Source organism: Phaethon aethereus (genome assembly GCF_964289735.1).
Source record: "Phaethon aethereus genome assembly, chromosome: Z".
Classification (NCBI taxonomy): Eukaryota; Metazoa; Chordata; class Aves; order Phaethontiformes; family Phaethontidae; genus Phaethon; species Phaethon aethereus.
The window spans coordinates 2,733,509-2,757,676 of NC_138577.1; the positions used below are offsets into that span (position 1 = coordinate 2,733,509).

At 42.4% G+C, this 24,168-nt stretch overlaps 1 protein-coding gene across 1 annotated transcript in view; it reads right to left on the reverse strand.

The window, feature by feature from the left end:
• DCC (DCC netrin 1 receptor) overlaps positions 1-24,168 on the reverse strand; it is a 593,712-nt gene that overhangs the window by 292,236 nt on the left and 277,308 nt on the right. Inside the window, 3 exon segments of the mRNA XM_082013714.1 lie at positions 2,144-2,280; positions 2,640-2,790; positions 17,392-17,676. Coding sequence (XP_081869840.1) covers positions 2,144-2,280; positions 2,640-2,790; positions 17,392-17,676 — 573 coding nt within the window.

The window sequence follows — 24,168 nt, forward strand, 5'->3', positions numbered from 1 at the left end:
ATTAAACAAACAAGCATATTAACTCTAAGGCGATACACGGAAATACCTGCATTTGTATCTAGCCAAAGGAGGAAATAAAAATATCAAGTAATTGTTCTGTTTACAAGATATAAAGATTACATGAGAAAATTTAGTGCATTTGAGAGTTTCCTACTGGTAAGGATTCAACAAATAAACTAAATAAAGATTCTGAACAAATTAGTAGCCCTGGTATATTGCTCTGGAAAGACAGATATCAGGGGATTTCTCTCATCATCTCTCCAGTTTAGTCATGTAATTTCTTTTGAATCCTTCGAACATTTTCTGTTATTAACACAAACATACATGAACACGATGTTTCATCTTCGGTTAAGTCTGTCACAAATGAATGATCTCATGAAAATAAGAGATGTCTATCAATATTGTGCCTAAGTTACAGCTCCAGTTTTGGGTTTTGTTTTTTTTTTTTTTCATTTGTTCTGCACTTGTGAATCCCATCCCATATGTGAACAGAAACTTTACCAAAGAAATCTTTGATCTACCTACAGGGTGAATACAACTGCACTGTGCCACAGCAACGTCGTTTTGGTTTGCCCTTGGGACTGCAAAGAGTCGGCAACTGCGGCATCTTTCACCTTTCTGTCGGTCTGGTTTCACGCTTAGCACTGTCTTGGCATTCTGTCGTCCTCTCCTGGAGATTTTCATCATCTTCTATTCATCCTTACAGTGGTGTCACATTGCCGTCACACACCTTTCAACGCGCTTGAAAATTTAGGTACCTTTAATTTCTACATGACACACTTGCAGCAGAAGGCGTAACGAAGCCAAAGCTAGATGCACTACAGGCTGGATGCAGACAGGAATATTTTTCAAGAGGTACATAAAGGACTTAGATGTAAAACTCCCATTAATTTTTATGAGAACTACACGGACAGAAACCATCTATGCAATAACATATGCAATAATCCTCCTCCAGCCACAGCTGCTCTTACCAATAGATGCTGCAATCTATTGTTGGGGTGAAATATCAGCGTAATTTATTTCTATTTCTCAAACAATTAGTCACCTGCTGCACGCTAGATTTGAAATCAACGTATTTCAGTAAGGCAAATAAAGTACGCTGCCCAACGACTTGCCTGCCTTTTCAATATTTGATTCCTTGTAATGAAAACAATTCCATAATAAGTGAAATTCCACAATTGCAAAGCCACATTTTTATTTTTATCCAGTAAAACAACGTATTACATTAACGTACCTAAGGAAATAGAACTAAACCCTCCGTCACCAGTAATTATTATATTTTATTATGGCTTGATAAAAGGATATTGTTATACAAGCACTGAATATCCTATAATCCAAATTAAGGCTCTATTCACTAATGAAAGTATTTTTCACACATAAGCTTTAAAGCCAGAATGCAAAATGAACAGCACATTGAAAAATTTTTTGTTTGACTAAGTATTAACTATGTCATTTTTAGATCTGACTGAATAACACTAATGTACTCTGCTATTGTTCAATTGTTTAAATAAAGAAAAAAGAAAAAAGGCAGCTATTAGATTTAAACATATTTCAGATTCCATTAATATTTGCCACGAGGAAGGAACGTGGGGGAAGCAGGTTCTGTCGGGAGGGCACTTTCATAAGACTGAACAGTGGGAACCCTCAGAGCACCAATGCCGAGCGAGGGCTTCCATGAATTTACTTGGACGTCTGTTAATTTGGTAAGAAGATGCTAAATACATGGGTTTTTCTTATCTTACCATATTGACTGTTCATGAAATAAATAAAAAAATTTAAGAGCAGCTACAAACCTGATTTTCAACCCACCGTGCTTGACATCGTGCACAACGGGGACTTCCGTTGTAATGCCAAAACTAAGGCTTCAGGAAGAAGCAAAGGGAAAGGACCGTGTAGGGCAGGCAGTAGCAATTAGCATCTGATACCACAAGACGTTTGGCAACAGCAAGGCTATCGAGCACGGTGGGAGGTAATCAACGATTTATGGGACTTGGTTTCCATGGGTGCGAATACCTGATCAAAGCAGGGAAGGGACTTGTAGAGTCTGCAGTTATTTGGAGTTCTGAAAACTAAGTCATTGTGGAAAAGGGAACAATTAAAAACATTCCTGGAAAAGCAAGGCGGGCCAAGTTCATGTACTCACCCATCACTGACAGCTCTGCAGAGCCACTGCTGTTCTCGTTTTTGTAGGTAACTACACACGTGTACGTCCCAGAATCGTCGTCAGTCACATTTGATATGAGTAAGTTACTGCCGGCCAGTAACGAATACTTTTTGGACCTGAAACATTGATAACACATGTCCACAACATGTTAAGGTGCTGGCTCTAGCTAGAAAACTAAACACAGTATATTAAGCTATAAATTCTCAACTGTGATTTTTGCTGTTAATAGCTTTACACTTCCATTTTAAATACCAGCCAAGCCACATGTATGATCAAACTCCACCCTCGGATTTGGTGCAGAGAGGAGTTATAGCAGCAGGTTAAGAGGCACATCCAGTCTCAGTACCATTCAGGAGGAAAATCTCCTGGCCTCCAAACCCACCCCACTGAATTTAAAGCATTACTCAGTGGTTTCCCTGTACTTTGCTCAAGGAAACGTAGCGTTAGATATGCGATCCACAGAAGACTGAGCTACCTGACGGGGAGCACTTCATCTCCTCGCAGCCACGTGAAGGTGGGAGGCGGGTACCCAGAAACGCAGCACTCCAGAACAGCATCCTTCCCTTCCATGGCCACCACGTTCGACGGTCGCTGCAGGAAAAACTGCTGCCTGTGCAAACCTGGATCTATGAGAGCAAGAGAAACAGTTGTGATCCATTAAAAAACAAAACAAAACATTCTTTTTCTTGGGAATGGGGAATGTAAAATGGCTGATCAATAACGGACCCAAGAGACCACAGCTTCCTCAGATTCTTACTGAGGGGAAAAATAGAAAATCGTAGTACAGACATATAAAAAGTGTATCAAATGGCAATCTTAGAGCTGCTTACAGGTTGAACCCAAGGGAGCAATTTGAAGGCAGAAAAATACCAGCTTTCAGGAAAGTGGAAACTTTTCAGGAAACTGTTTATAGCCTGGTATTAAAGTTAGGTCTTGGAACAACCACATGAAAAGGCACAGTCATGACAAGAGAAAACAGAGATATACATAAGGTTAAGAGTGGTACTGAATTAACACTGTTTTGGAGTTGCAGCAGGTAAGTTCATATGTATGGTGGGTTAGGAAAACACAGAAAATGAAGAATTGAGTAACTTGAAAAATCTGAATTAAGAGAGAATAAGTAGAAGGATTAGTGCCCCAAATTCTCTTTTGCCTGACCGAAGGTGTCCGCGCGGATACCCTGCACATCGGAGGCTGTCTCAGACAGCCCCAGACACCTACCTGTGGGCAGCTGGGCCGAGCTCAGGGTGCCTGCCTCAGGATAGCTACATCTCTGCCTCTGACTGCCACGGGTGGATCGGCATTGACCGGGGACAACCCACGTTCAGGTGACAACCTAGACCCAAATCCCGCCCATCGTGCCTGAAATACCAGCAAACGGAACCACACGCCAGGGAAATCAGTTGGGTTTGTTTGCTTTTTTATGTGCCTGCTCCTTCTCTTGACGACAACTTCATTTTCTTATCACAGATGTTGAAACAAATGTGCTGGACTGCAGCCATTAAACATTACTCCTTGTTTCCTAACACAAACATCAAAATTACACAATATAAATGAATATTCCCACCAAATTAACAACTACAGGATCTTCCAGGATCACCTCCAAGTAATTAGCTGGTTCTCCCATAGAAGTAGGAAGAAACTCTATCTATCAGCGTGCATTTGTTATGGATTCAAAACAGCAGCATGTTTCAACTTCTTACTGTAACCAGATGGACGTGCCATTTCCAGCCATCAGTAAGCGCAATTGATGCGGACGTTATCGCACACAACTCAATCTCTGAAGACATCTTAGCTGACCAGTGATGAACTGCATGGTATCTCTTGCAATAGCCACAAATACACATATTACCTTAACGTATGCAATTAAATACATGGTAGCTAACTAGCAAAAAACCAAAGCTTTCTTGTTTGGCTTTTTTTCTTTCTTTTATTTGGATTGTTAAGTCAATTGTCCAAAGATGAAAACAGATGTGCAAAACTAGAAAGCAAACAAAACCTATAAATGGTATCCAGATCTTAACATGGGAGAGTCTCCTTCCTTTCAAAAGCACTTAGTTCTGAAATCACAAAAGAAGCTGTCTGATTAAAATAATGATCCTAGTTAGGATGGGAGATGTGAGCAGCAGTAAGAAGCACAGCAATAAAAATATAGGGAACATGACATCAATGAAGATAAAATTTGAAGTTAGAAAAAAAGAGAATTGATAACTGAAGCCATAGGCTTTAGTAGAATACATTTGGCTGAAGGGGTTCTTTGCATACATCCGGAATAAATGGAATTCCAGAGCTGGTATAGGCTGGATATTAGACAAGGCTGCAAAATCCTAAACCACACAGAAGTAGCTCAATATGTATTGCTGTTCTGTACTTGGAAAAAAGCAGGGTAGCACACTCATGTTTTACAGCGATGCGAAATATATTTTTGTTGTACTGGAGACTAGAAACAACGTTCACGAGATACCGCTATTGTCTTAACTCCTCCAGTGAAAATAATGTTTCCACTGTAACTGTCAACAATCTGAATAATCAGTTAATAACCAGCATAGATTAAAGCAACACCATACTCCAACCAAACTGAAAAACAACAGTATTTCATTTGGCATTTTTCCTGATCTAAATGAAAGCAAAACTGTTAACGTTAAGGTATGCAGGCAGACAGCAAGGCCAAGGTTAAACTAAGGGGGTACCAACATGAGAAACTGCTGAACACTGGAAGAGGAAAGCCACTGTCCAACTCCGAACTGGGGCTCAAATCGTTAGACAATAATGGCAGATGACAGAGGATGGACTCAAAGGTAGATAAGTATTTTTTTATTGTTATTTTGAAATTCCTTAATTAACATAAAATCATCACAAACACTTTAGTCTAAAATGTATTTCAAATTAGTTTTTCATTTAACGGGAGCCACTTACCATTTCAGCATGAAGAATACGCCACTACTACACGTCCCGGTAACATCTCTCTGCTTTTACCCCCACTAAGTCTTAGGCTTAATAATAATCTTCTCGCCTCTTGCGTAGCTCCCTTTTCTAACATCTGCTCTCCTTTAGGACCGCTCCTCTTGACTCCCGTGCCCGCAACGCGGCAGTGCCGCGGGCCAGCCGCTGCTCCCTGCGCCGCAGACAACGGAAGAGGGAGAGGGTCCCGTGCTCTGCCATCGCCTGCCCTTCGTCTTCGTTTCCATCCCTCGCTCCAACCAAGACTCACAGACAGACGCTAAGCTTGCATTTGAACTTTTCGGAACTCCCTAATGATATAGGGGCTGGCTGAGAAGCGGCACCTTCTCTACACCCCTCTCATACGGAAACGCAGCTCAAAAGCAGAAGGTGTTGCTTGTGCAGCAACGTTTTGCTGCTTGATTCGCGGTGGAATAAAGAGTGCAGGGTACAGCCAAAGTTAGCCGCTTAAAGCCACATGAAGAGCTGAAGAAAGTATCTGTCATGGGAAGCAAAAAAGCAGAAAGTATCTTATTCTTTTCAGAAAATAAGGGGAGCGAGAGCGCTGCGGTTTCAAACCCCTGAAGATCAGAACCTGCGCGTTATTCAGGCGGGTCCCTAGCAAGGGCTGAGCCTCCCAGGAGGCGGCAGCCAGCACCGGCTGTGCCGAACACAGCCCACGCAGACCACAGCCGCGGTCACTCCCTACGTCCGTGCGGTGAAGCCTACCGTCAGTTTTACTACCAGAGGGGTCTGGAGGGGGTAACTAACACATTTTGTTTAAACATCAAGAAGCAAACCCACAGCTTTCGTGATACAGAATGCTAGTTATAAGGCGGACCGACATGCTACCAACAAGACTACTAAAGTCAGCACATCACAACCGAAGGTGTGGGTTTGTGCCACCTGCCAAAACCCAGAGGTGGTCTAACACCAGAGCTCAGCAACTAGGACACGAAAGACGGCATGATCTGAAGCTACAATTACTTAACAATAACCTTACAAGGAACCAAGGAGTCTCCAAAGGCACCCTTTCCTTAGGGTGGACATCCACAGTTTCCTCTCGGAACTGAGTTCCCCCTTGAACAGGGGATGGTGTTGGACGTTCATTGACGAAAACATCTGTGGGACCACAGACGGCAAACCTCCGCACTAGGGTGTTGCGCTGGAGGTGCTACAGTCTCCCCGCGCTTATGCTTGGCAGGGGAAAAAATAAAATAATTTAAAAAAAAAAAAAAAAAAACCACTAAACTGAGTAAACCCTACAAAAATACACACCAGTGGCACAACAGCCCCCGTGAGGAAACCAGGCCTTTCTGTGGGCTTAAGGAAGCAGTACACATCTAGCGCCCAGGTAGAAGTTTCAGCATCTGGTTCAGACTTCTCTGATAAAACCCCTCACTGCTGCACCAACGCAACCAGTTATTTCCAGCTAAGAAATAAAAAAGAGATCAGCCAACAAATTCGATTTTTATATTATAGAGAAAGGAAAAACAAATGAGGAGATTTTAAGACTAAAGGGCCATTAAATCTTGGTTTTTGTATAGACAGACCACAGAGCCATACCCATCCTGAGCTCAAAAGCGTGCTTGAATAAAGCGCATTCTTCAGGAAAGCATCCAGTCTTGATTATAAAGATATCCAAGGTCTTGTTAAGCCCTCCTCCACTTGATTAAAGAGCACGCAGTGTATTCTCCCTGACAAGGTACTTGTACACCATAATCAAGCCCACATAATCAACCGACTATGGACTAGCTTTAGCAGATGAAAAATTCTTTGCACGAAGCTCCGGCTCCACTGGAGGCATCGACTTCAGCCATGATTAAATCTCTCGTGCATCGCCCATTCGCGGCCTGAGCTCACGGCTGCAATGCCCCATCCACGGGGACACGACGGGACACCTCCTGCTCTTTTCCAGCGAACCGCCTGACTGGGACCACGCGGAGCGAGCCGCTCCCGCCGCCGGGCCGTGGCCCCCATCACCGCCCACGCTCACAACGGAGCCTGATGTCGCCCAGCTGGAAGCAAGGGCTACGCTGACTTCCCAGCCTGCACAGCACCTATCACGTTGCTGGCGTTTGTCAATTTTATTTCAACAAATTTCTATACATTAATGTGTAAGAACGATCGGATATACCTAAACCCAATTACAAAGCAGTGAGCTGCAAGAACTTATTTTCCCTGAACAAAGCAAAACCTCTTGTTTCATATTTCGCATTTTTCTCGAGCACCCTATGCGCAGTAACGAGGTACAGCTATACACATATTTTCCATGCTCACTGAATCAACAACAGTTGAAATTCAAAACCACGAAGAGGATCTGTGAATGTGTATGCAATTTCGATAGTCCCCATTACACTTACATCTGAGAACGCCACACTATCTGCAAAAAACCATATTCTAATAAGGCTTTATAAAGGTATAAGTCATTTTATCTCCTTTTTATAGATGGTTAATGGTGTAATTGAGACATTTAGTGATTTAAGTAGGACATATACGTGTTCCGCAGCAGGAAAAGGTCTTGAATTATGTTTTTCTCATTCTTATGTCAAAGGCATAGCTTCAGTCACATTTTACCGGCATATTTCATAGTCAGTCAGTGACCATTCTCTCAACAAACCCTCAGATTTGCATCATTATGCATTGGTAAGAGTTAAGGATGTATCTAACTCTCCTACCAAATTGGTCTTAAGCAAGTGGAACTCAAGACAAGGCAATTTATTTCTGTCTTCCAAGGAAAAAGATGTTGCAAGCAGTTCACTTGGATTCAGCAATACAGATACAGCTTTTTAGCACTCAAGGAGAAAAAAGTTCCTGCAGTATTTTAGCTACATTATATAGTGAAAAAAAAGGGAAATGCTTTCATGAGTGTGTTGCATCCTGTTGTACGGCATCTTATTGTGCTAAGCGACTTTGTGCTACACTGCATTTATAAGCGTTATTCAATCGACAAAAGCCTCCCATCATATCATGCCCATGAAAATTTTTCTGAACATATTTGGATAATATTGTACTTTGCCAGTACAATTTTATTTTTTTATTGCAGCAGTTTTTATATTGCAAATTACAGAACTGAGATGCCTTTAATGTGACACTGATGTGACGGAATATCTCTAAGTGTTCATAAAAACATTTCTAAATTCGACTAAGAGAGAGAAAGATTTAGACCAAATAAAACCCAGTTTGGCTCTCTGCTGTCAGTGAAAAAAGGCCAGCAAAATTCCCCAACCTGATCTCACCATCGTGCCTAGAGGCTGAACGCTTAATCCCAACGAGAAAGCGAGGGTTACGTGCGAACAGCGTTAGAGAAATCTGTCATTAAAATGATACCGATCTCTCAATATACAGAATGCATTAAAATGTATAACCAGAATGCAGTTACTACTTTGGGATTTTGCTTTTTTGCCTCTGCCTCCCAACCCCCTTGCGAGCATTTTTCTGCTTCATCCCTGCCGCCCTCCCCTCCCAAAAAGCGCAAGCCTGGCTCAGCAGAGCTCTGGGATCTGACATGACCAGGAGCATATAAGTAATAAGGACATACAAAGATTGTAAAATTCGCACCAACACAAAGCAGGGCGTGAAGACATTCTTCTTACTGTAGTAACGTGAAAATACATTAACTAAAGTGCAAGGAAAACTGTGCCAAGTCGCTGCTGGAACGTGAGACTATACATCAGGGGTCCTATTGCTAGCTTTAATGATGATTTCTTGCTAGACACTCAGTTTCCTCATCCATAATGAGGACAAAAATATTTACAGCCCTTTGACTTGTTCTTTGAGATCCTTAGGTAAAAGAACAATATAGAATTTATTACTGCAGGGGTAGAGAAGGGACATTGCTGGTTTGTATTCACAAGACAAGAGGTGGAAGCTTTGTCTCTAGCCATTAAAGTTTTAGAAGCAAAATTGAAACAGAATGAGGAACTGCTCCACAACTACATTATCTGCTATCCTGAAAATGGAGAATAGAGCAGAGGCGAGAAAGCAGCAACACATTTACACTCTTACTTTCAGCTGAGCAGCAGAGCTTTGGCAGGCATTATTTTAGACCTACATCGTCCTTGAGGTGCAAATACACACGCAATTGAAGGAGCAGTGGTTTGATCCGGGGAGTAACTGAATCCAGAGGAGAACCTAAATCAAGATTTTTGATGTAGCCCTATGAATATAACTGGAGAGGAGAGAGATTTTACTCCCAGTCCTAGTCTGTTTGGAGTGGAAAAAAACGAAGTAAAAAAAAATTCAAATATTAACTTAGTCAACTTTTACAAACAAGTAGCAGCCCCAGTTTTGTAGCTTTTAAATGGTAAACGGGACAGTCTTTTAAATCATTTTTATGGCATTTCTCTGAGCCTCCTCCAAACCTCCTGCAACATTTCTGACACCCTACATCACACTGACCTCAGCATGGAAGTCGCACGTCTCCTGTGCCACCACTCAGCCGTCACTGGTTTATCCGTACCAGGATCTCACCAGCCTCTCACGGCACTGTTCTACCCTCGTTCTGCCGATTACTCAAGATGAACCTCCAAGATTTTTGGTCACAGGAAAGTATTTGCTCCACCCCCTATGCTCGCCTATGATATGGCCAATAGGACCAATTACATTAATTTTTTTTTTGATTCTGCGTCACTTATGAAGTTTTGTATAGCAACCCACATTCTTCAGTATTTACCACCTCTGTGATATGTGCATATGACTTCAATGGCAGTTTTATTGTTACGTGGTGTACTAAAGAGTATAAGATCAAGAATATCTCTCTGGTTCCCACTAGAAAAAGACCTGAGCAGTAATCATTTCTATTCGGAGTAATCATTTCTATTTTGGATCTATCTGATCTATCATATAGATACCATATTGATTTTCAATTTCTCAGGCAAGAAATCCTTCCAGAAATCTACTATAACAATACTAACCATCACCACAATTTATGTTGACATCATCTGTTTTCATATACTGATACTGACTGGTTTTCATTGCATGGATCATGCTATTATTTTGTGTTTCAATGATGCCAGCCTGCCAGACCATCAGGTACTCAAGGGTCAGTTGGTTTGTTCCAGACGACTGGAAATGTCAGTATTCAAAATTTATCGTCAAGAATTAGCAGTCCTGAAAATTTCTCAGCTCCTCCAAGAGCTACTTTTTTTATCTGGATATAACGACCTGAAAACATCTGGTTTTGGACAAGTTTTTTAAGCCCCTCATGTCAAGATAGCACTAATTTTTTTTTAATAAAAAAATATCTTTAAATAATCAATGCCATATGTACAAACATATTTTTTTTCAAAAATTGGTGTGGACTTCTTTTTTTAACTTTTCTGCCTTGTAAATATTGAAACAAGTTCTACCACTTCCAACCATTCATAGTAATACTGTTTCAGTTATGCATGAAAAACACTTGTACCCCAAACTTTACTAGTTCTTGGTATCTTCCATGTCTTTGATTCCCCTGACTCTCCACAAATTCTGGGGTTTTACTCATAATTACTATCAGCAGATTATTTGCTCCAGTTTTTAGATTCTTCAGATTTCTTTGTAACCAAACTGCTGCGGGTTTCAGTTAAGACTGGCTTTCCTTCCCGTGTGTTATAGTAACGTCGTACTGCGTATGCGTAACCCCCAACAGCCATTTGATTCCATTCCACTTAAATCCTCTCCGGCTGCTAATTTGACTCCTACGCAGAGGAATTTTCTTCTGGTTTAAGAGATAACTTTACAAAATGTCGTGGTAATGAGACAGTTGCGTATGTTTTGTTAGCAAGCTGGGTTCATGGCCAGAGAAGAAAGCAACACGTTTCATGCAATCGGGGGGGGGGGGGATAAAAAAAAAAAAAAAAAAAAACAAAAAAACTACAAGTTCTTAAAAAGTCAAACCTGGATGCAACCTTCAGTTGCATCCATCATCTCTGATGTTTAGGATCTATAATAGTCAGCCATTAACAGTCACTAATAGTTTATTAGTATGTTATTATTGTTATAATTACTATCAGCATGAAATAATACTCCGTATTAAAGCTCTAGTGCCACTATTTAGTATAAAACAAATCTCAAAGCAGGAATGCAAAGGCTGTTCCAACACTACGGAATTCCCTTTTGTTCGGGATTCTTCATGGGCTGCATTTTGAGAGCAGAATCAGTGGTAAATTTAAAGTGAACTACCTTGTTCTTCTCTGCGTACCCAAATTTGCAAGCCAGCCTGTGGTCCACTAGTTGACAGCGGACACCAGGACAGCATCCTCAAGCTAGCTCAATTTCATAAGGCTAATCCTACACCAGGAACCTGCCGGATTCAACGTCTGCTTTCAAATACGTTCAGAAATAAATTACATAATACTTTTAAGGTAACAGCTGTTCCGAACTCAAGTCTGGGCTTCAAAGAGAAGTACTGAAACCAATCCCTTAGAGCAACCCCGAAACCTCTGCGCGTATTTGGTAAATGAAAAACACACTCACCTGGCAGCTAGCCAGGGAGCTGTTGAGCGAACAGCTCTTTAGCAGGCATTAGTTACCAGCTCGTGTGATGTCATCGATCTGATTGTGATGTCACCGATCTGATCAGCTCCGTGCTAAGAGCACACACTGACGGCACGTTCGGCTCTGCCCGCCTGCTCGTTTCTATTTCCAACTAGGCAAGCTGCTCGAACACGGGAAGCTGGTATTCGGGTGTATTATGCAACAGATTACTTCAGCACTAATCAGATTTATCTTGGGGAGAGACAAAATAGCTTGTTCGCCAGGATTATTAATAAGCATTTTAAATGTAATTTTCATTAAAGATCAGGATATAGCTAGCTTATAGAGCGACCTCAGCAATGCTATTCGTTTGGGCAGCTGGAAGTAGGGATAACCCAGATACTGGGAGTTATTACATGGATCTTTTGTACCTAGGGATTTACCTTGTCAGACTGCACACGGAAAGGCAACTGCACGTGTGCGTGTGTGAATACTGTCCCACTGCTGCCTTGCTTTCAAACTTGACTTTAACAAATGACACCTTAGGAGGATATATTTACCCAACAAGAACATATTTTTCCCCCAATCCATGAAAATATTACTAATAATTAAAAAAAAAAATCCAAGTAATTACACTATTGCCCAGTACCACTGCATGTTCTGTGACAGGGCATACCCCACTCCCGTGGGTCTCTCCTAATGAGGTAAAAGTGAAACCTTTAACAGAAATTATCCCTGAAATTCCGCAGCACAAGCGATGCCTATGCCGGGTGTGCTGCTCAGGACAAGGCTTTCGATGCATTCGTTGCTTGGTTTTAAAGCAGGAGGAGCGGCAACTAAAAATCCAACCTTGGTCTAAATGCAATTGATGGAAAATTCAGTACGAAAAGAAACTGTCCCAATGGCTATTACTGGCTTTAAGTGTTCAACTTTTTTCTACTTGCAAGAATATAACTTCAGGTTTCCAGTCATCAGTTTTTCATCTAGTTTATGAAAACCTGCCGATTAAAGAGCCTGTTCCCCCACGTAAGTGCTTACAGAGCACACTAACAGCAATTCTGTACAGATCTCCTGGATAAAGTACAAAATTTCCCATGTGTTTACCAAAAGGCAGGCTATGTACAGTAAACACTATAATTCTTTTCTGAATTATTATTAATTTATCAACATTCACTCCCTCAGCTACTGCCTCAAACTGGAAGCTCATATTCGGCTGGTATTCATGTCACAGAAATCCCTCCCAAAGCATCCTCAGCTCTAAACAGAAGCTTTGCACACTTGCGTGCATCATCTTGCTTGTAAAGGAACATCAAAACACACGTGGTCAAACAAGTTCAGCTTACACCATGAGCTGGATCCATCTGTGGAGGGAATCTCTGGTATCATGCATCACCCACGCAATTTATGCATCTATAAATGACACTTTTTTTTTCACTGGGATTTTTGTTTGGTTATTTTCGTTGCTGTTGTTTCTTTGGTTTTTGTATGTACTGATCTACTAGGATCTAGGGCAAGGCACCCCTGCGGGAAACAGGCACTGGAGAACATAAACGTGAAATTGGTTAGATTAAAAAAAAAAATTCACAAGGTCAGTGTTTATTTTAAGTGGGCCACATCTGTTAGAAATCTGTTTTCATCTAAGAATAAACACTGTTAAGCAGTAGCTGTTGAGGTTAAGAATGAGGTAAAGACCTGACTTGGACAATTACTGGCTGTTAGGGAATGTACATCAACACAGGGATCCTCCCAGGGTATAAAAGATGAGAGGAAATCTCTACGTTACCTTTGCACCCAATACAAGCTCAGTGTGTTGCATGAGGAACTGATGGCCCAGCTTCAACGAGACTGCATACTTGAGCTTAGCCAGACCTTCCTAAAGACCAAGTTTAACTATAAAACTCATATTAAACAACAAACTCGTACCAAACACCATAACACAGTATATCTCACCCCTTTCATTTCCCATACAGACATTTACCAAATCGGATCTCCTCAGACAAGATGCTTCCTGTACGTACCTTACTTTTGCAGTCATGTGACCGCAAAACTCCGTCAGTACCACGATGTTAAGTCTAGATGTACCTATAAGTACCAAGATAAGTCTAACATTGCGGTTGCTCTTCTTCTAAAAAGTGGAGTCACTCAAGCATCAAAGCAAGCCTGAGCTCACAAGGCAACTTCTGTTGTATGCAGTTACTTCAATATGACCATCAACCTCTCCTTCCTAATTCCTTCTCGTGGAATCCATCTCAATTCGTCCCTTTTTGCTGCTGTTATCCTTCTCGCCTCAGAAGTGCAACCATGAGGAAGGACTCAAATCACACAGCAGCAACCAAACTCTATTCATGTTAACTATGAAGGAATTACACGATATTGTTACCGTTATCTTGCACTGCAGCTCAGCAGACAAGCTCAGAGAAAGAGATGAAACCTCCATAATAGACAATACTACAGCAACAGATTACTTGAACAGCTAATGATAAATGGAGGATTATTATTTATAAATAGAGGAATTAATAGTTTTCAGGCACCAAACTACTCAACTTTTAGCTTTTAAAATGTCATCTGTGTTTCTGAAGTGCACAGACCTCCCAAAGACACTTACTTATTAATTTACAGAAGCAATGAATTCTGCTAAGGATTAATTCCTTAGCACCGGTTTGTATAAGAACTTTTGCCTTTTTTTACAGTAGCATTATTTCCTCTAAATTAATTAGGTGAGCGCATACAGTTATCTGAACATGTAGTTCCTCATGTTTTCAGTATTTGCTGAAACTTTTCACCTGGGATTAAGTTTTTGGACCCCGGAGAAAAAAAGCACCTCTTCAATTAGAAGGGTGAAAAAAATGTGCATTTGAAATGAGCTTTCTGCAAAAAGCAACTCTTAAAATTAAAAGCAATAGATTAAACCTGACACATTAAAACCTCCTCAAGAGTTTTGCTCAGATTTGTTGGTTTTTTTCTTTAACACAAGTTCTTCAAAAATCTGTTCTCATATGGCCTGTACTTCTACAGGCACACAGTTTCTGACGGAGGATGCTGGAGGAGGCTGGAGCTGTTTGCACAACGTGTTTTTATTGATGTGCTGGGGCGGGGGGAATCTGCCCCTTCTGGAAGCTTCCCCAGGCAGAACCACACTGCCGTAGGAAGCGTGATAGGAAGGGTTTCCATAGGAAACACTTCCAAAAGGGGACTTGTAAAGTGTCTTTTGGTTAGCAAAGTAAAAACTTCCTGCGCAGTGCCTTGCCCCCCCGCTAGACACATTAGTGTGCCTACAAACCACTTCTCTTTGGTAACGGAGCTTGAAGGCTCAACTATTCCTTCATATACATGGTGAGTTAGACTACAGGTTTGGTTCTGGTAGGGTGAATTTTACTTTTCTGCTCAGGAAATCAGTAATTTCTTCATCCAAATATTTTGGTTTTCTAACCTGTGTCATGCTATAGAGGATGCATTTTTCTTTCAAGAGGAGATACAGATAACTCCAGACCCACCATAACATCACATCAAATATTTAAGCCACAGGCACTTTGACTAAAGAAACTAAATTACTAAAGATGTTTATCCCTCGTTCTTTATTCTTGCATTCGGTTTGGAAGCTGTAGAGAAGATTAGACATTATTTGCCAGGATTGTGGTCCGTTTCACCACAAATCCTGACAGATATGCTGTGGGTTGAAACAAATCACAACTGCTATCTGTGGAAAAAGCAGCATTTTAAGAATACAGAATTATGATGTACTACCTACACTTCTTCTGGTTTTGTTGCCTATTCCTTTGAATAGGATTTAAGACTTATCTTTTCTTTTTCTCCCCACTAACCAGGGGAAAAAGGCCAACAAGAGTGTTCAGCCTTCCCTAATTATGGAAGAGGAGAGCTAGAACTGAAGACAGATTTCTACCAACAAACAAAAATAGGAGAGACAGAATTAGCAGCAAAGTATCAGATAGCTCTGAACCATCAAAGCGTGCACAAGAGAACAAAATACCCAAGAGGCTCAATAAGATCTGAATTTTTGTTTCAGGAGCACCGCTCATTTCTTATAAGAGCTGCTGTCTGCTCACATTATCCTGAAATGAGACCTTGTGCTGCTTGCCCTAAGCCAAAGTCTGGTGGACTGCACTATTCCTTGTTATATATTTTCCTCATTATTTGTTCCAGTGTTTCCCTGGTATAAAATTTTAACATGCTGGGAACAGATAAATTAATTCCCCTCTCTCCTACAGACAGCCTGAGAGCGGCCATTTAGCCAGGACGTTAACGACCAAAACTGGGAAAAAGAAGAAACATCAGTCCATCCACAAGTGATCAGATACATAGATGGATGGCAAATTAACAATACTCTGAGGAGGTTGAGAAAAGTCTTCCAGGTCTATCTAAAATACAAAGTCTTGTCATGTTCTTAATTTTAATCAAAACATCTGAAAAAATATTCCCCCCCCCCAGTGGATCTCAAATCGCCATTAATAACCACGGAGGCAGGACTGCCTCGGTGCTGCCCGATGTGTAAGGAACGGCACGGGGCTCTGAGGCTCACGGTCAGCTTGGAAGCCCCAAGAACAGCCACCCTGGGACAGCCCGTTAGATCAACCAACAAATGGGGAACAGGTCCACGCTACAGAGATCCTGCACAAACCAAAAGTGATAGGGAAGAACCTGCAGGTAACTCCAGGTGATGGGGTCTTTCCCTCCTGCCAGCTGTTCGGGCTGTTATTTCGCTTTGTGGTTCCAAAAAGGATCAATAACCTCTGCTGTAGCAGAAGGTGAAGACATGGGTTTTGGTTTGTAACCCTAGGTTTAAGGCGGGGGGGAGGTGGTGTGAAATTGCAAACACAGGAGAAACTGTTAATCCCCCAAATTCCACTGCAATAAATCCCAGAGCTATTATAAACCACTCCTACAGGTGAGGATGAACTCATCAAGTTTCACATATTGTTAATATACGGACACTTCCCTAGGGCTGATCCTGGCCTTCCCATTTCTATAGCATTTGGACTATCTCAGAAGTTTGAGAATCCTGCTCCGTTACCACTCATTTAGTGAGAAACGATGCAAAACAACATTTGTCTAGAAAATGCATATATTAAAAAAACCCTAAAAATACATCATGCCTGTCCCATTTAATTACTGATTACGTGTTAACATGTAGAACTAGAAAGGAAGGAGATTGTGAGCAATACCTTTTTCAATCCTCTCTTCTGGTGCTCAGATCTTGACACTAAACTGCACTGGTAACCATCTGTTTAGCTGATGAGTTTATTAAAGAGGCAGAGCAAGATGCTCACCTGGCCATGAATTTAGGAACATTACCTATCACAGTTAAACTGTGTCAGATCCCAAACTGCCGCCTGGGGAAGCTGGCAGATCACACCAGGCACTGAAGCATCCAAGCAACCTAACTTTGAGTCGGTAGATTCAAGAGCTAGTCCCAATAGATTGCCTTTCCAGTCAATGGAGTGAGAGGAGCTCTTCCAGAGAGCGCTCTGTGAAATTAATTCCAGTGCTCTCAGCGACACTGTGAGATGGGAAGTACCTGTCTCCCTCCACCGACCATGTAAAAGAGACCGGTTTCATACCTATTGAAATTTGGTACTTGAAGTTAGGCAGCATGAATACTTTCCTAAGGTGTCAACTCCTCACCTTTGCATTCAACTGTTTCTAAAGTTCTCCAGGCTCTTCTATATGAAGAACTTGGAAGCTTGTAGAAGTAACTGGAAAGAAAGCGGGACAAATCAGCCTAGCTGCCCCAGGAGGAGTGACTGCTCTTTCAGAGATCCAAAGGACATGACCAGACAAGAGAGAAAGGCTGTGTAGAAGGGTCCAGTTCTTACCTGCCAATACTCTGACTTCTGCATCGTTTCCAGTTCTCGAACTGGCTGGGTTTCTCGCCAGGCATCTGTAGATCCCGCTGTCCCCATGCTGCACCCTGCTGATCTGCAAAGCTCCGGAGGGCAGGACAGCCACCCGCGTGTCGGCCGGGCTCGGGAACAAGTCGTCCTGGTTTCGCTGCCAGTGAACCACGGGCATGGGCTCCCCAACAACCTCACACTTCAGCAGAATGGTGTCTCCCACAAAAGCCGTGACAGATTCTGTCTGGGAAAGAAACCTCAGAGGCCCTGCAAAATACAAACAAAAGAAGCAGTTACATAGCTGCTGGAAATAGAAGTTGCATGCTGTTTCCATGCTGATGTGGATTTTGTTAAGAATCCAGACAAAAAAATAAATAAAAAATTCATGTGATATTCTGAAAACTACTTGGAGATTGCTATAATGGCGGGGTGACTAACACTTTCCTTTATAAATTACACTCATTAACAGCAAAGAAAAGATGTGTTATCAACACAAAGAGGAACAAATTGCACCTGTTACTTACAAACCCACTCAGGAACAACTTTAACAAAGTACGGATATGCTACCGTGCAATACAAACTGTTCAGAACAGGGGGGCATTGAGAGGAAGGCACAACTAAACCTACGTAAGGTTAGGAAAATGTTACAGTCGCATCTTGCTGTATTTCTCCTTCCCTATACCCTTCCCTCCAAATAAAAGGGAAAATCCTCAAAAAAGTCTCTGCTAAATAAATTACTTGGGTCACACAGTCAAATATTCCAAACGAGAAACAGCCTGTGTCTCTTTTTCCATGAAATATTTTTGACTCACGAGGACAGAGAGCAGAGCTGGGAGCTCTAACTGCACAACCCCCAGCTGCCCCAGCCTCACTCAGTGCAAAAACACGAGGACCATGTCCTTCACATGCTACTGAAGGAAAACACACAGAGTAGGACACAGTCTGCAAGATTCAAAGTGCGAGTGAAAGTTGATGTCAAGATCATGGACTTTATTACCTGGAAGCATCACTGCATAAAAAGAGCGTAGATAAAACTTGCAAAGAAGGAAAAAAGGGAAAAAAAAAAAAAAAACCACCCACACAAATAAGCCCATTTTCCAGCCACGTATAAGAAGAACAAATAAAGAAGATAAACTGGAACAACTGCTTGGGTCAGGGATGTGCTAGAGATGGCGTGGACATATTCTGGGGACCTGTTCTGGCTCCAGTCCTGGCCAGTCCCTAGAAATGACCCCACCAGCCCCCAGCTCGGCCGAGCGCACTCGCTTACCTGCTGGGTCTGCTTGAAGCCATACCAGGAAACCCAATCACTCAAAAGTGTGTGCAAACATGCACCGAGCATCTGACAGAGTGAAAAAGTTAGAAGACAACACTAAAAGCAACTAAAAAGTATTAGGAAATGAGTGTCTTTTAGATTATATCAGCCAGTATGCAGTGAAGGTTTTCAAGAAGGAGCTGTCAGTAGAGGCTATTAAGAAGCTGAGGAAGCAAATAATAAAGACCCCACCTTTCCAGACATTAAAATGCCTCTCAAACATTCAGGAACAGCAATGCACTGGGGAATGACCACGTACCAAATTTGAGTGGGAGCCCCACATCCATTTCCTGGTTCAAACACCTATATTCTGGTGTGATCTTGGCCACCCATCTCTTGTCACAGTTCTCCTCAAACAGGTTGCTCCTATCCCCCAGAGCATCTGCAAGGATGAGTTCTTGCACCCTGGGTGAAGTGCTCCCAGGAGCTGAAGCAGGGAAATTCTTTAGCAAGACTGAAACTGGCTCAGTAAAGGCTTCCTAATGGCATTTCCACACACGAAAAAGAGCCTATGTGAATCTACTGTTGTGTGGGAAGTGGTATCTCCTAATTGCCATGTATAAAAGTTATCCATGCCTCCAGAGGTACCTGGACAAGCTCGAGCAGTGGGCCCGTGTGAACCTCATGAGGTTCAACAAGGCCAAGTGCAGGGTCCTGCCCCTGGGTCGGGGCAACCCCCGGTATCAGCCCAGGCTGAGGGATGAAGGGATGGAGAGCAGCCCTGCCGAGAGGGACTTGGGGGTCCTGGGGGATGAAAAGCTGGACACGAGCCGGCAATGTGCGCTCCCAGCCCAGAAGCCAACCGTGTCCTGGGCTGCACCCAAAGCTGCGTGGCCAGCAGGGCGAGGGGGGCGGTTCTGCCCCTCTGCCCCGCCCTGGGGAGACCTCCCTGCAGGGCTGCGTCCAGCTCTGGAGCCCTCGGCACAGGAGAGACACGGACCTGCCGGAGCGGGGCCAGAGGAGGCCCCAGCAACGCTCCGAGGGCTGGAACCCCTCTGCTGGGAGGACAGGCTGGGAGAGCTGGGGGCTTCAGCCTGGAGCAGAGAAGGCTCCGGGGAGACCTTCCTGCAGCTGCCAGGGCTGAGAGGGGCTGAGGAGAAAGATGGGGACAGACCTTTTAGCAGGGACTGTAGCAACAGGACAAGGGGTGATGGCTTTAAACTAAAAGACGGTAAATTTAGATGAGACATAAGGAAGAAGTTCTTCACTCTGAAGGTGATGAGGCACTGGAACAGGTTGTCCAGAGAAGCTGTGGATGCCCCATCCCTGGAAGTGTTCAAGGCCAGGCTGGATGGGGCTTTGAGCAACCTGGTCTAGTGAAAGGTGTCCCTGCCCATGGCAGGGGGTTGAAACTAGATGATCTTTAAGGTCCCTTCCAACCCAAACCATTCTACAATTCCATGATCCCTATGAACAAAGGGAGTGAAGAAAAGGCGGTTGCTCCCAACTGCATTCACACAAGCCCTGCCATCCGCTGCACCCTTGCACACATTCCCCTTACAGCAAGGATGCTACTTTCCAGCCAAGCTATTGGCACAGATGCACAAGTAACAGCTTTTCATCCCCAGCAAACCTGGTGCAAGCTAGAAAGATAGAAGTATTCAACACTTTAATTTAAAAATTAAAAAAAAAATTAAAGAAGTGAAGATAAACACAGTGTGAACAGTGATGGAAAGCTGCTGAAAACTGCAGATTTTTCCATGAGGGAAGACAGCTAAATCTAACAATTTACTGTAAAATCTAGGACTAAAACAATTGCCATAGAGGGACTTTCTTACCATGGCAGCACCATACCTGCCAAGCCCCCAGTGCTCAGCCAGCTCACATTTTGTTCTGCCTCTGCAACATCTTCCTTTCTGCAGGTATCCCAACTCTTTTTCTTTTAAAGTTTAACAAAACATAAAAAAAAAAATCATAAAAATAAGTCAATAAAAACATAACATCAGGACGTTGCAAAAAAAGCTTTTTGCTGTGTCCCAATGAAAAGACACTAACCACCTTTTTCCATGGTTATGTTCAAAACTCATTCCTCTCTCTGCAGAACCGTATTAGATGAGATCTTAAAACTATGACTGGGCCTTTACAACTCTCTCGCCTTACGCCCATTTATTTTAAATACAGTTTTTGAAGCTACACAGCTGTTTGGGCTGTTGGGAGCTGGCTCAAGGGAACGGACCAACAAATACGTTCTGAGAAAGTCACTCTCTGAAACAGACTCGGGAATTAAACATCGCAGATCTCGGCGATGCTTCGCTCCGTAGCCAAGGGGTCACGGATGCACCTCCCTGCGTTACGCCCAAACCTACTTAGGAAACTTAATTGAAAGCGGCACCCAACTCCAATTTACCACACCATCTGGCTGGCAGCCTATCTGGATCCCCGTCTTTCCTTACAGAAGACCCAATTATTAAGCAATTAAAGTTCCCTTAATAAAAAGGCTTATCATTTGGGGGACAGACCTCAGGGTCTGCAACATGTTTAGCTATTAAATATTCAGCAATTTAGTAGCACTCAGTACAATCCCCCAGAGAAGAACTGCTTTAAATGCTTTGTTTGTTTCAAATTAAAGTCTGCAAGGTTACTTAACATCAAGACAAGACCTTTTTTTCACTTTCAATTCACATAATAGCTGAAGGGCAAGAAACCAAGGTAATGAACAGGAGTGATTTCCTTCTGCTTGCTTCAGAAAATAGGAAAGAGAGAGTGAGCACGGGTGAGTGACTCTGGAAATATAAATATTTTAGAAATTGCTTCTAATTCTCTCTTCCACAGGCTGATTTCCAAAAAGGTTCTATGCTTTAGTTACTCTACGTTCTTTTTTGTTTGCTAGCTCCAGTTTACAACTCTGAAAAGATTTGCACTGAGCAACATGCAGCAGAGGTATCAGAACAAGACCTACAGACTACCAAATAATGCAAGTACAGACGTGGCGTTCGGGTTCGTTCACAGAAACAAGAGCTAAACAAACCGCTCCCCTTCTTGTTGCAAACCCCATCCTATGGGACTCAAAGCGGCACATCTTAGGGGAGGTAAAACTGATGGAAAGCTGGACACTCAGATTTCTAATTTAGAAGAAACTAATCAGGAGGGAAAAAAAAAATGAAGTTACCAATATGCATTTAGGTTATAAAGTATTGCCAGCCAGGGAATTCCTGCAGCATGGTAGCAGCCACTCCTAGTCCTGGCTGTCAGCCTAATGAGAAGGACTCAAAAGGGAAGGATTTTCATATTACAATAAAATGAATAAGGTATTTTATGCCTTTGCATGTTTTATACATGAAATTTGGGCAGTTAAGGTGTATATAGATGGAAGTTAAACCGATTTGCCATAACGGGCACCTCCATGTGAAATGAAGGAGAGGAAGGTGTCTGATCGTCTGACAATCCAAGGATGAAAACCTGCCTGGTGTTTCAACAGCAGATGAGGGCAGAAGACGACTCATCCAGTAATCACAGGCCTGTTTGCTACTACCTATTTTCAACAGGAGAAAAGTTAAACTGCTCCTCAAACTTGTGTCTGACATTGGAAATACTTCATCCTGCTAGGATCTGAATATTTCAAATAAAACTTATCAACCACCAGCTGGGACTACACTTGAAGTACGCCAGAGGAAATAAAATCTTAGCAAGGACATGCTAATTCGCTCTACAGTCCTAGTTTCCAGCTGCTCCCTTCGCTTCAGCATTAGCATGGTATACAGGAGACCATGGATGATCTCTTATTAGCACTCAATTTTCATCAAATTCACATGCCCAAGCTAAAAATATATAAACAGTGTTAATGTGCAAGTGTTTGTCCTTTATGCCTAAATTAGACCACTCACCTCCCAAGGCTTCCTATGAACTCAGCGTAGAGTGGGGCTGTCCTCTAGACAGGCAGAGAGGAATCCCTCTTGCCTTCACCGGGATGGGGAACCCATGGAGGTTACCCAAGTTAGGTGACTACACATTAATTGTATTAATACTCAGATGGGATTAATCAACTAAGAGCTCATGACCACTACAAACAAGGCAAGATCTTTCTTTTTTTTAAATACAAACCACATTCAGTATTCTGACTATGCAGAGCATATTTAAATCCCGTCAAACTTCACCCTTGAACACAAAGTATTGCAACTCTGATTGCAAAGCACAAACACGGTCCCCACTGGTAGGCCACATAATATACAAATGCACGTGAACCAGGGAATATGCAGGTTTCCAACGCTTGTGATTTATGACATGAACATATGACTGCCTTGATCTCTCCTGACTATGGAAATGCACAAAAGCATACTTAAACTAGAAGTTAACATGGTGGTTTGAAACATAAATTATGGGTAACAACAATATAGTCAAGATCTCATATCAACTGTATCCTAAACTGTTCTAACAAAATATAAGATATTGAAAAGCAACTGAGAATTTCTGAGAGCAAGCAACTCTGCTTCCTTAGAAATAAACTTATACAACTCTGATTTGCTATCTCCTGTTCTCCCTGGGTCTCAGGTGTTATTTCTGCAGCAAGCCAATTGTAACCCACCATTGCAGACCCATGAAGACAGCGAAATGCGGCGCACTCTGCCACTGAGAATCCAGCAGCTGCAACCAAAGGGAGAATACACACAGTTTAAAGTCTGGAAGTTTGATGTAAGAAGCTGGACTTCAACAAGGATGACTCTGGTCTGTGGCCCTGTCTGCAGGATAAGCATTGACATGGGCTTGGCTTTAAAATTGTGTATTGAGATCCAAGTAATTATTTATGAAGTGTAGTGGCAGGTGGGTCCACATAGCTCCAGATTAACTAAAGCACAGCTAGCTACATAGTTATGTATGCACTTATTTCAAGTAATTATTATATGGCTGTGTATATATAAAAACCTGAGTGCATTGCAGTCTTTAATTCATATTGTATAAACAAGAATCACAGAATCATTAAGGTTGGAAAAGACCTTTAAAATCATCAAGTCCAACTGTCAACCCAACACCCCCATGCCCACTCAACCGTGTCCCAAAGTGCCACGTCTACATGTTTTTTGAACGCTTCCAGTGATGGTGACTCCACCACCTCCCTGGGCAGCCTGTGCCAATGCTTGACCACTCTCTCAGTAAAGAAATTTTTCCTAATATCCAATCTAAACCTCCCCTGGTGCAACTTGAGGCCATGAGATAATATCATTTCAATTTCATAGATAAAGAACGGAGTCTCTAAGATACAGGTTAAAATGCTGAAAGGCAGCAGAGCCACAGAAACCGGCACCCCACTAGCTCATAAAATGTGGCAGCTTTTAACTGACAAGAATTCCTCAGGGGTTTTAGGCACTTTTGAAGATGCTACAGTGACTTACTTGCTCGCTTAAGGTCACAGGAGAAATCCAAGGTAAGCACAGGTTCGAGCCAGGCCTTCCCAAGCTCGTCTGTAAATATATCAGCATTTCCTTCCTTTCTATGAAACTGAGTGCAAG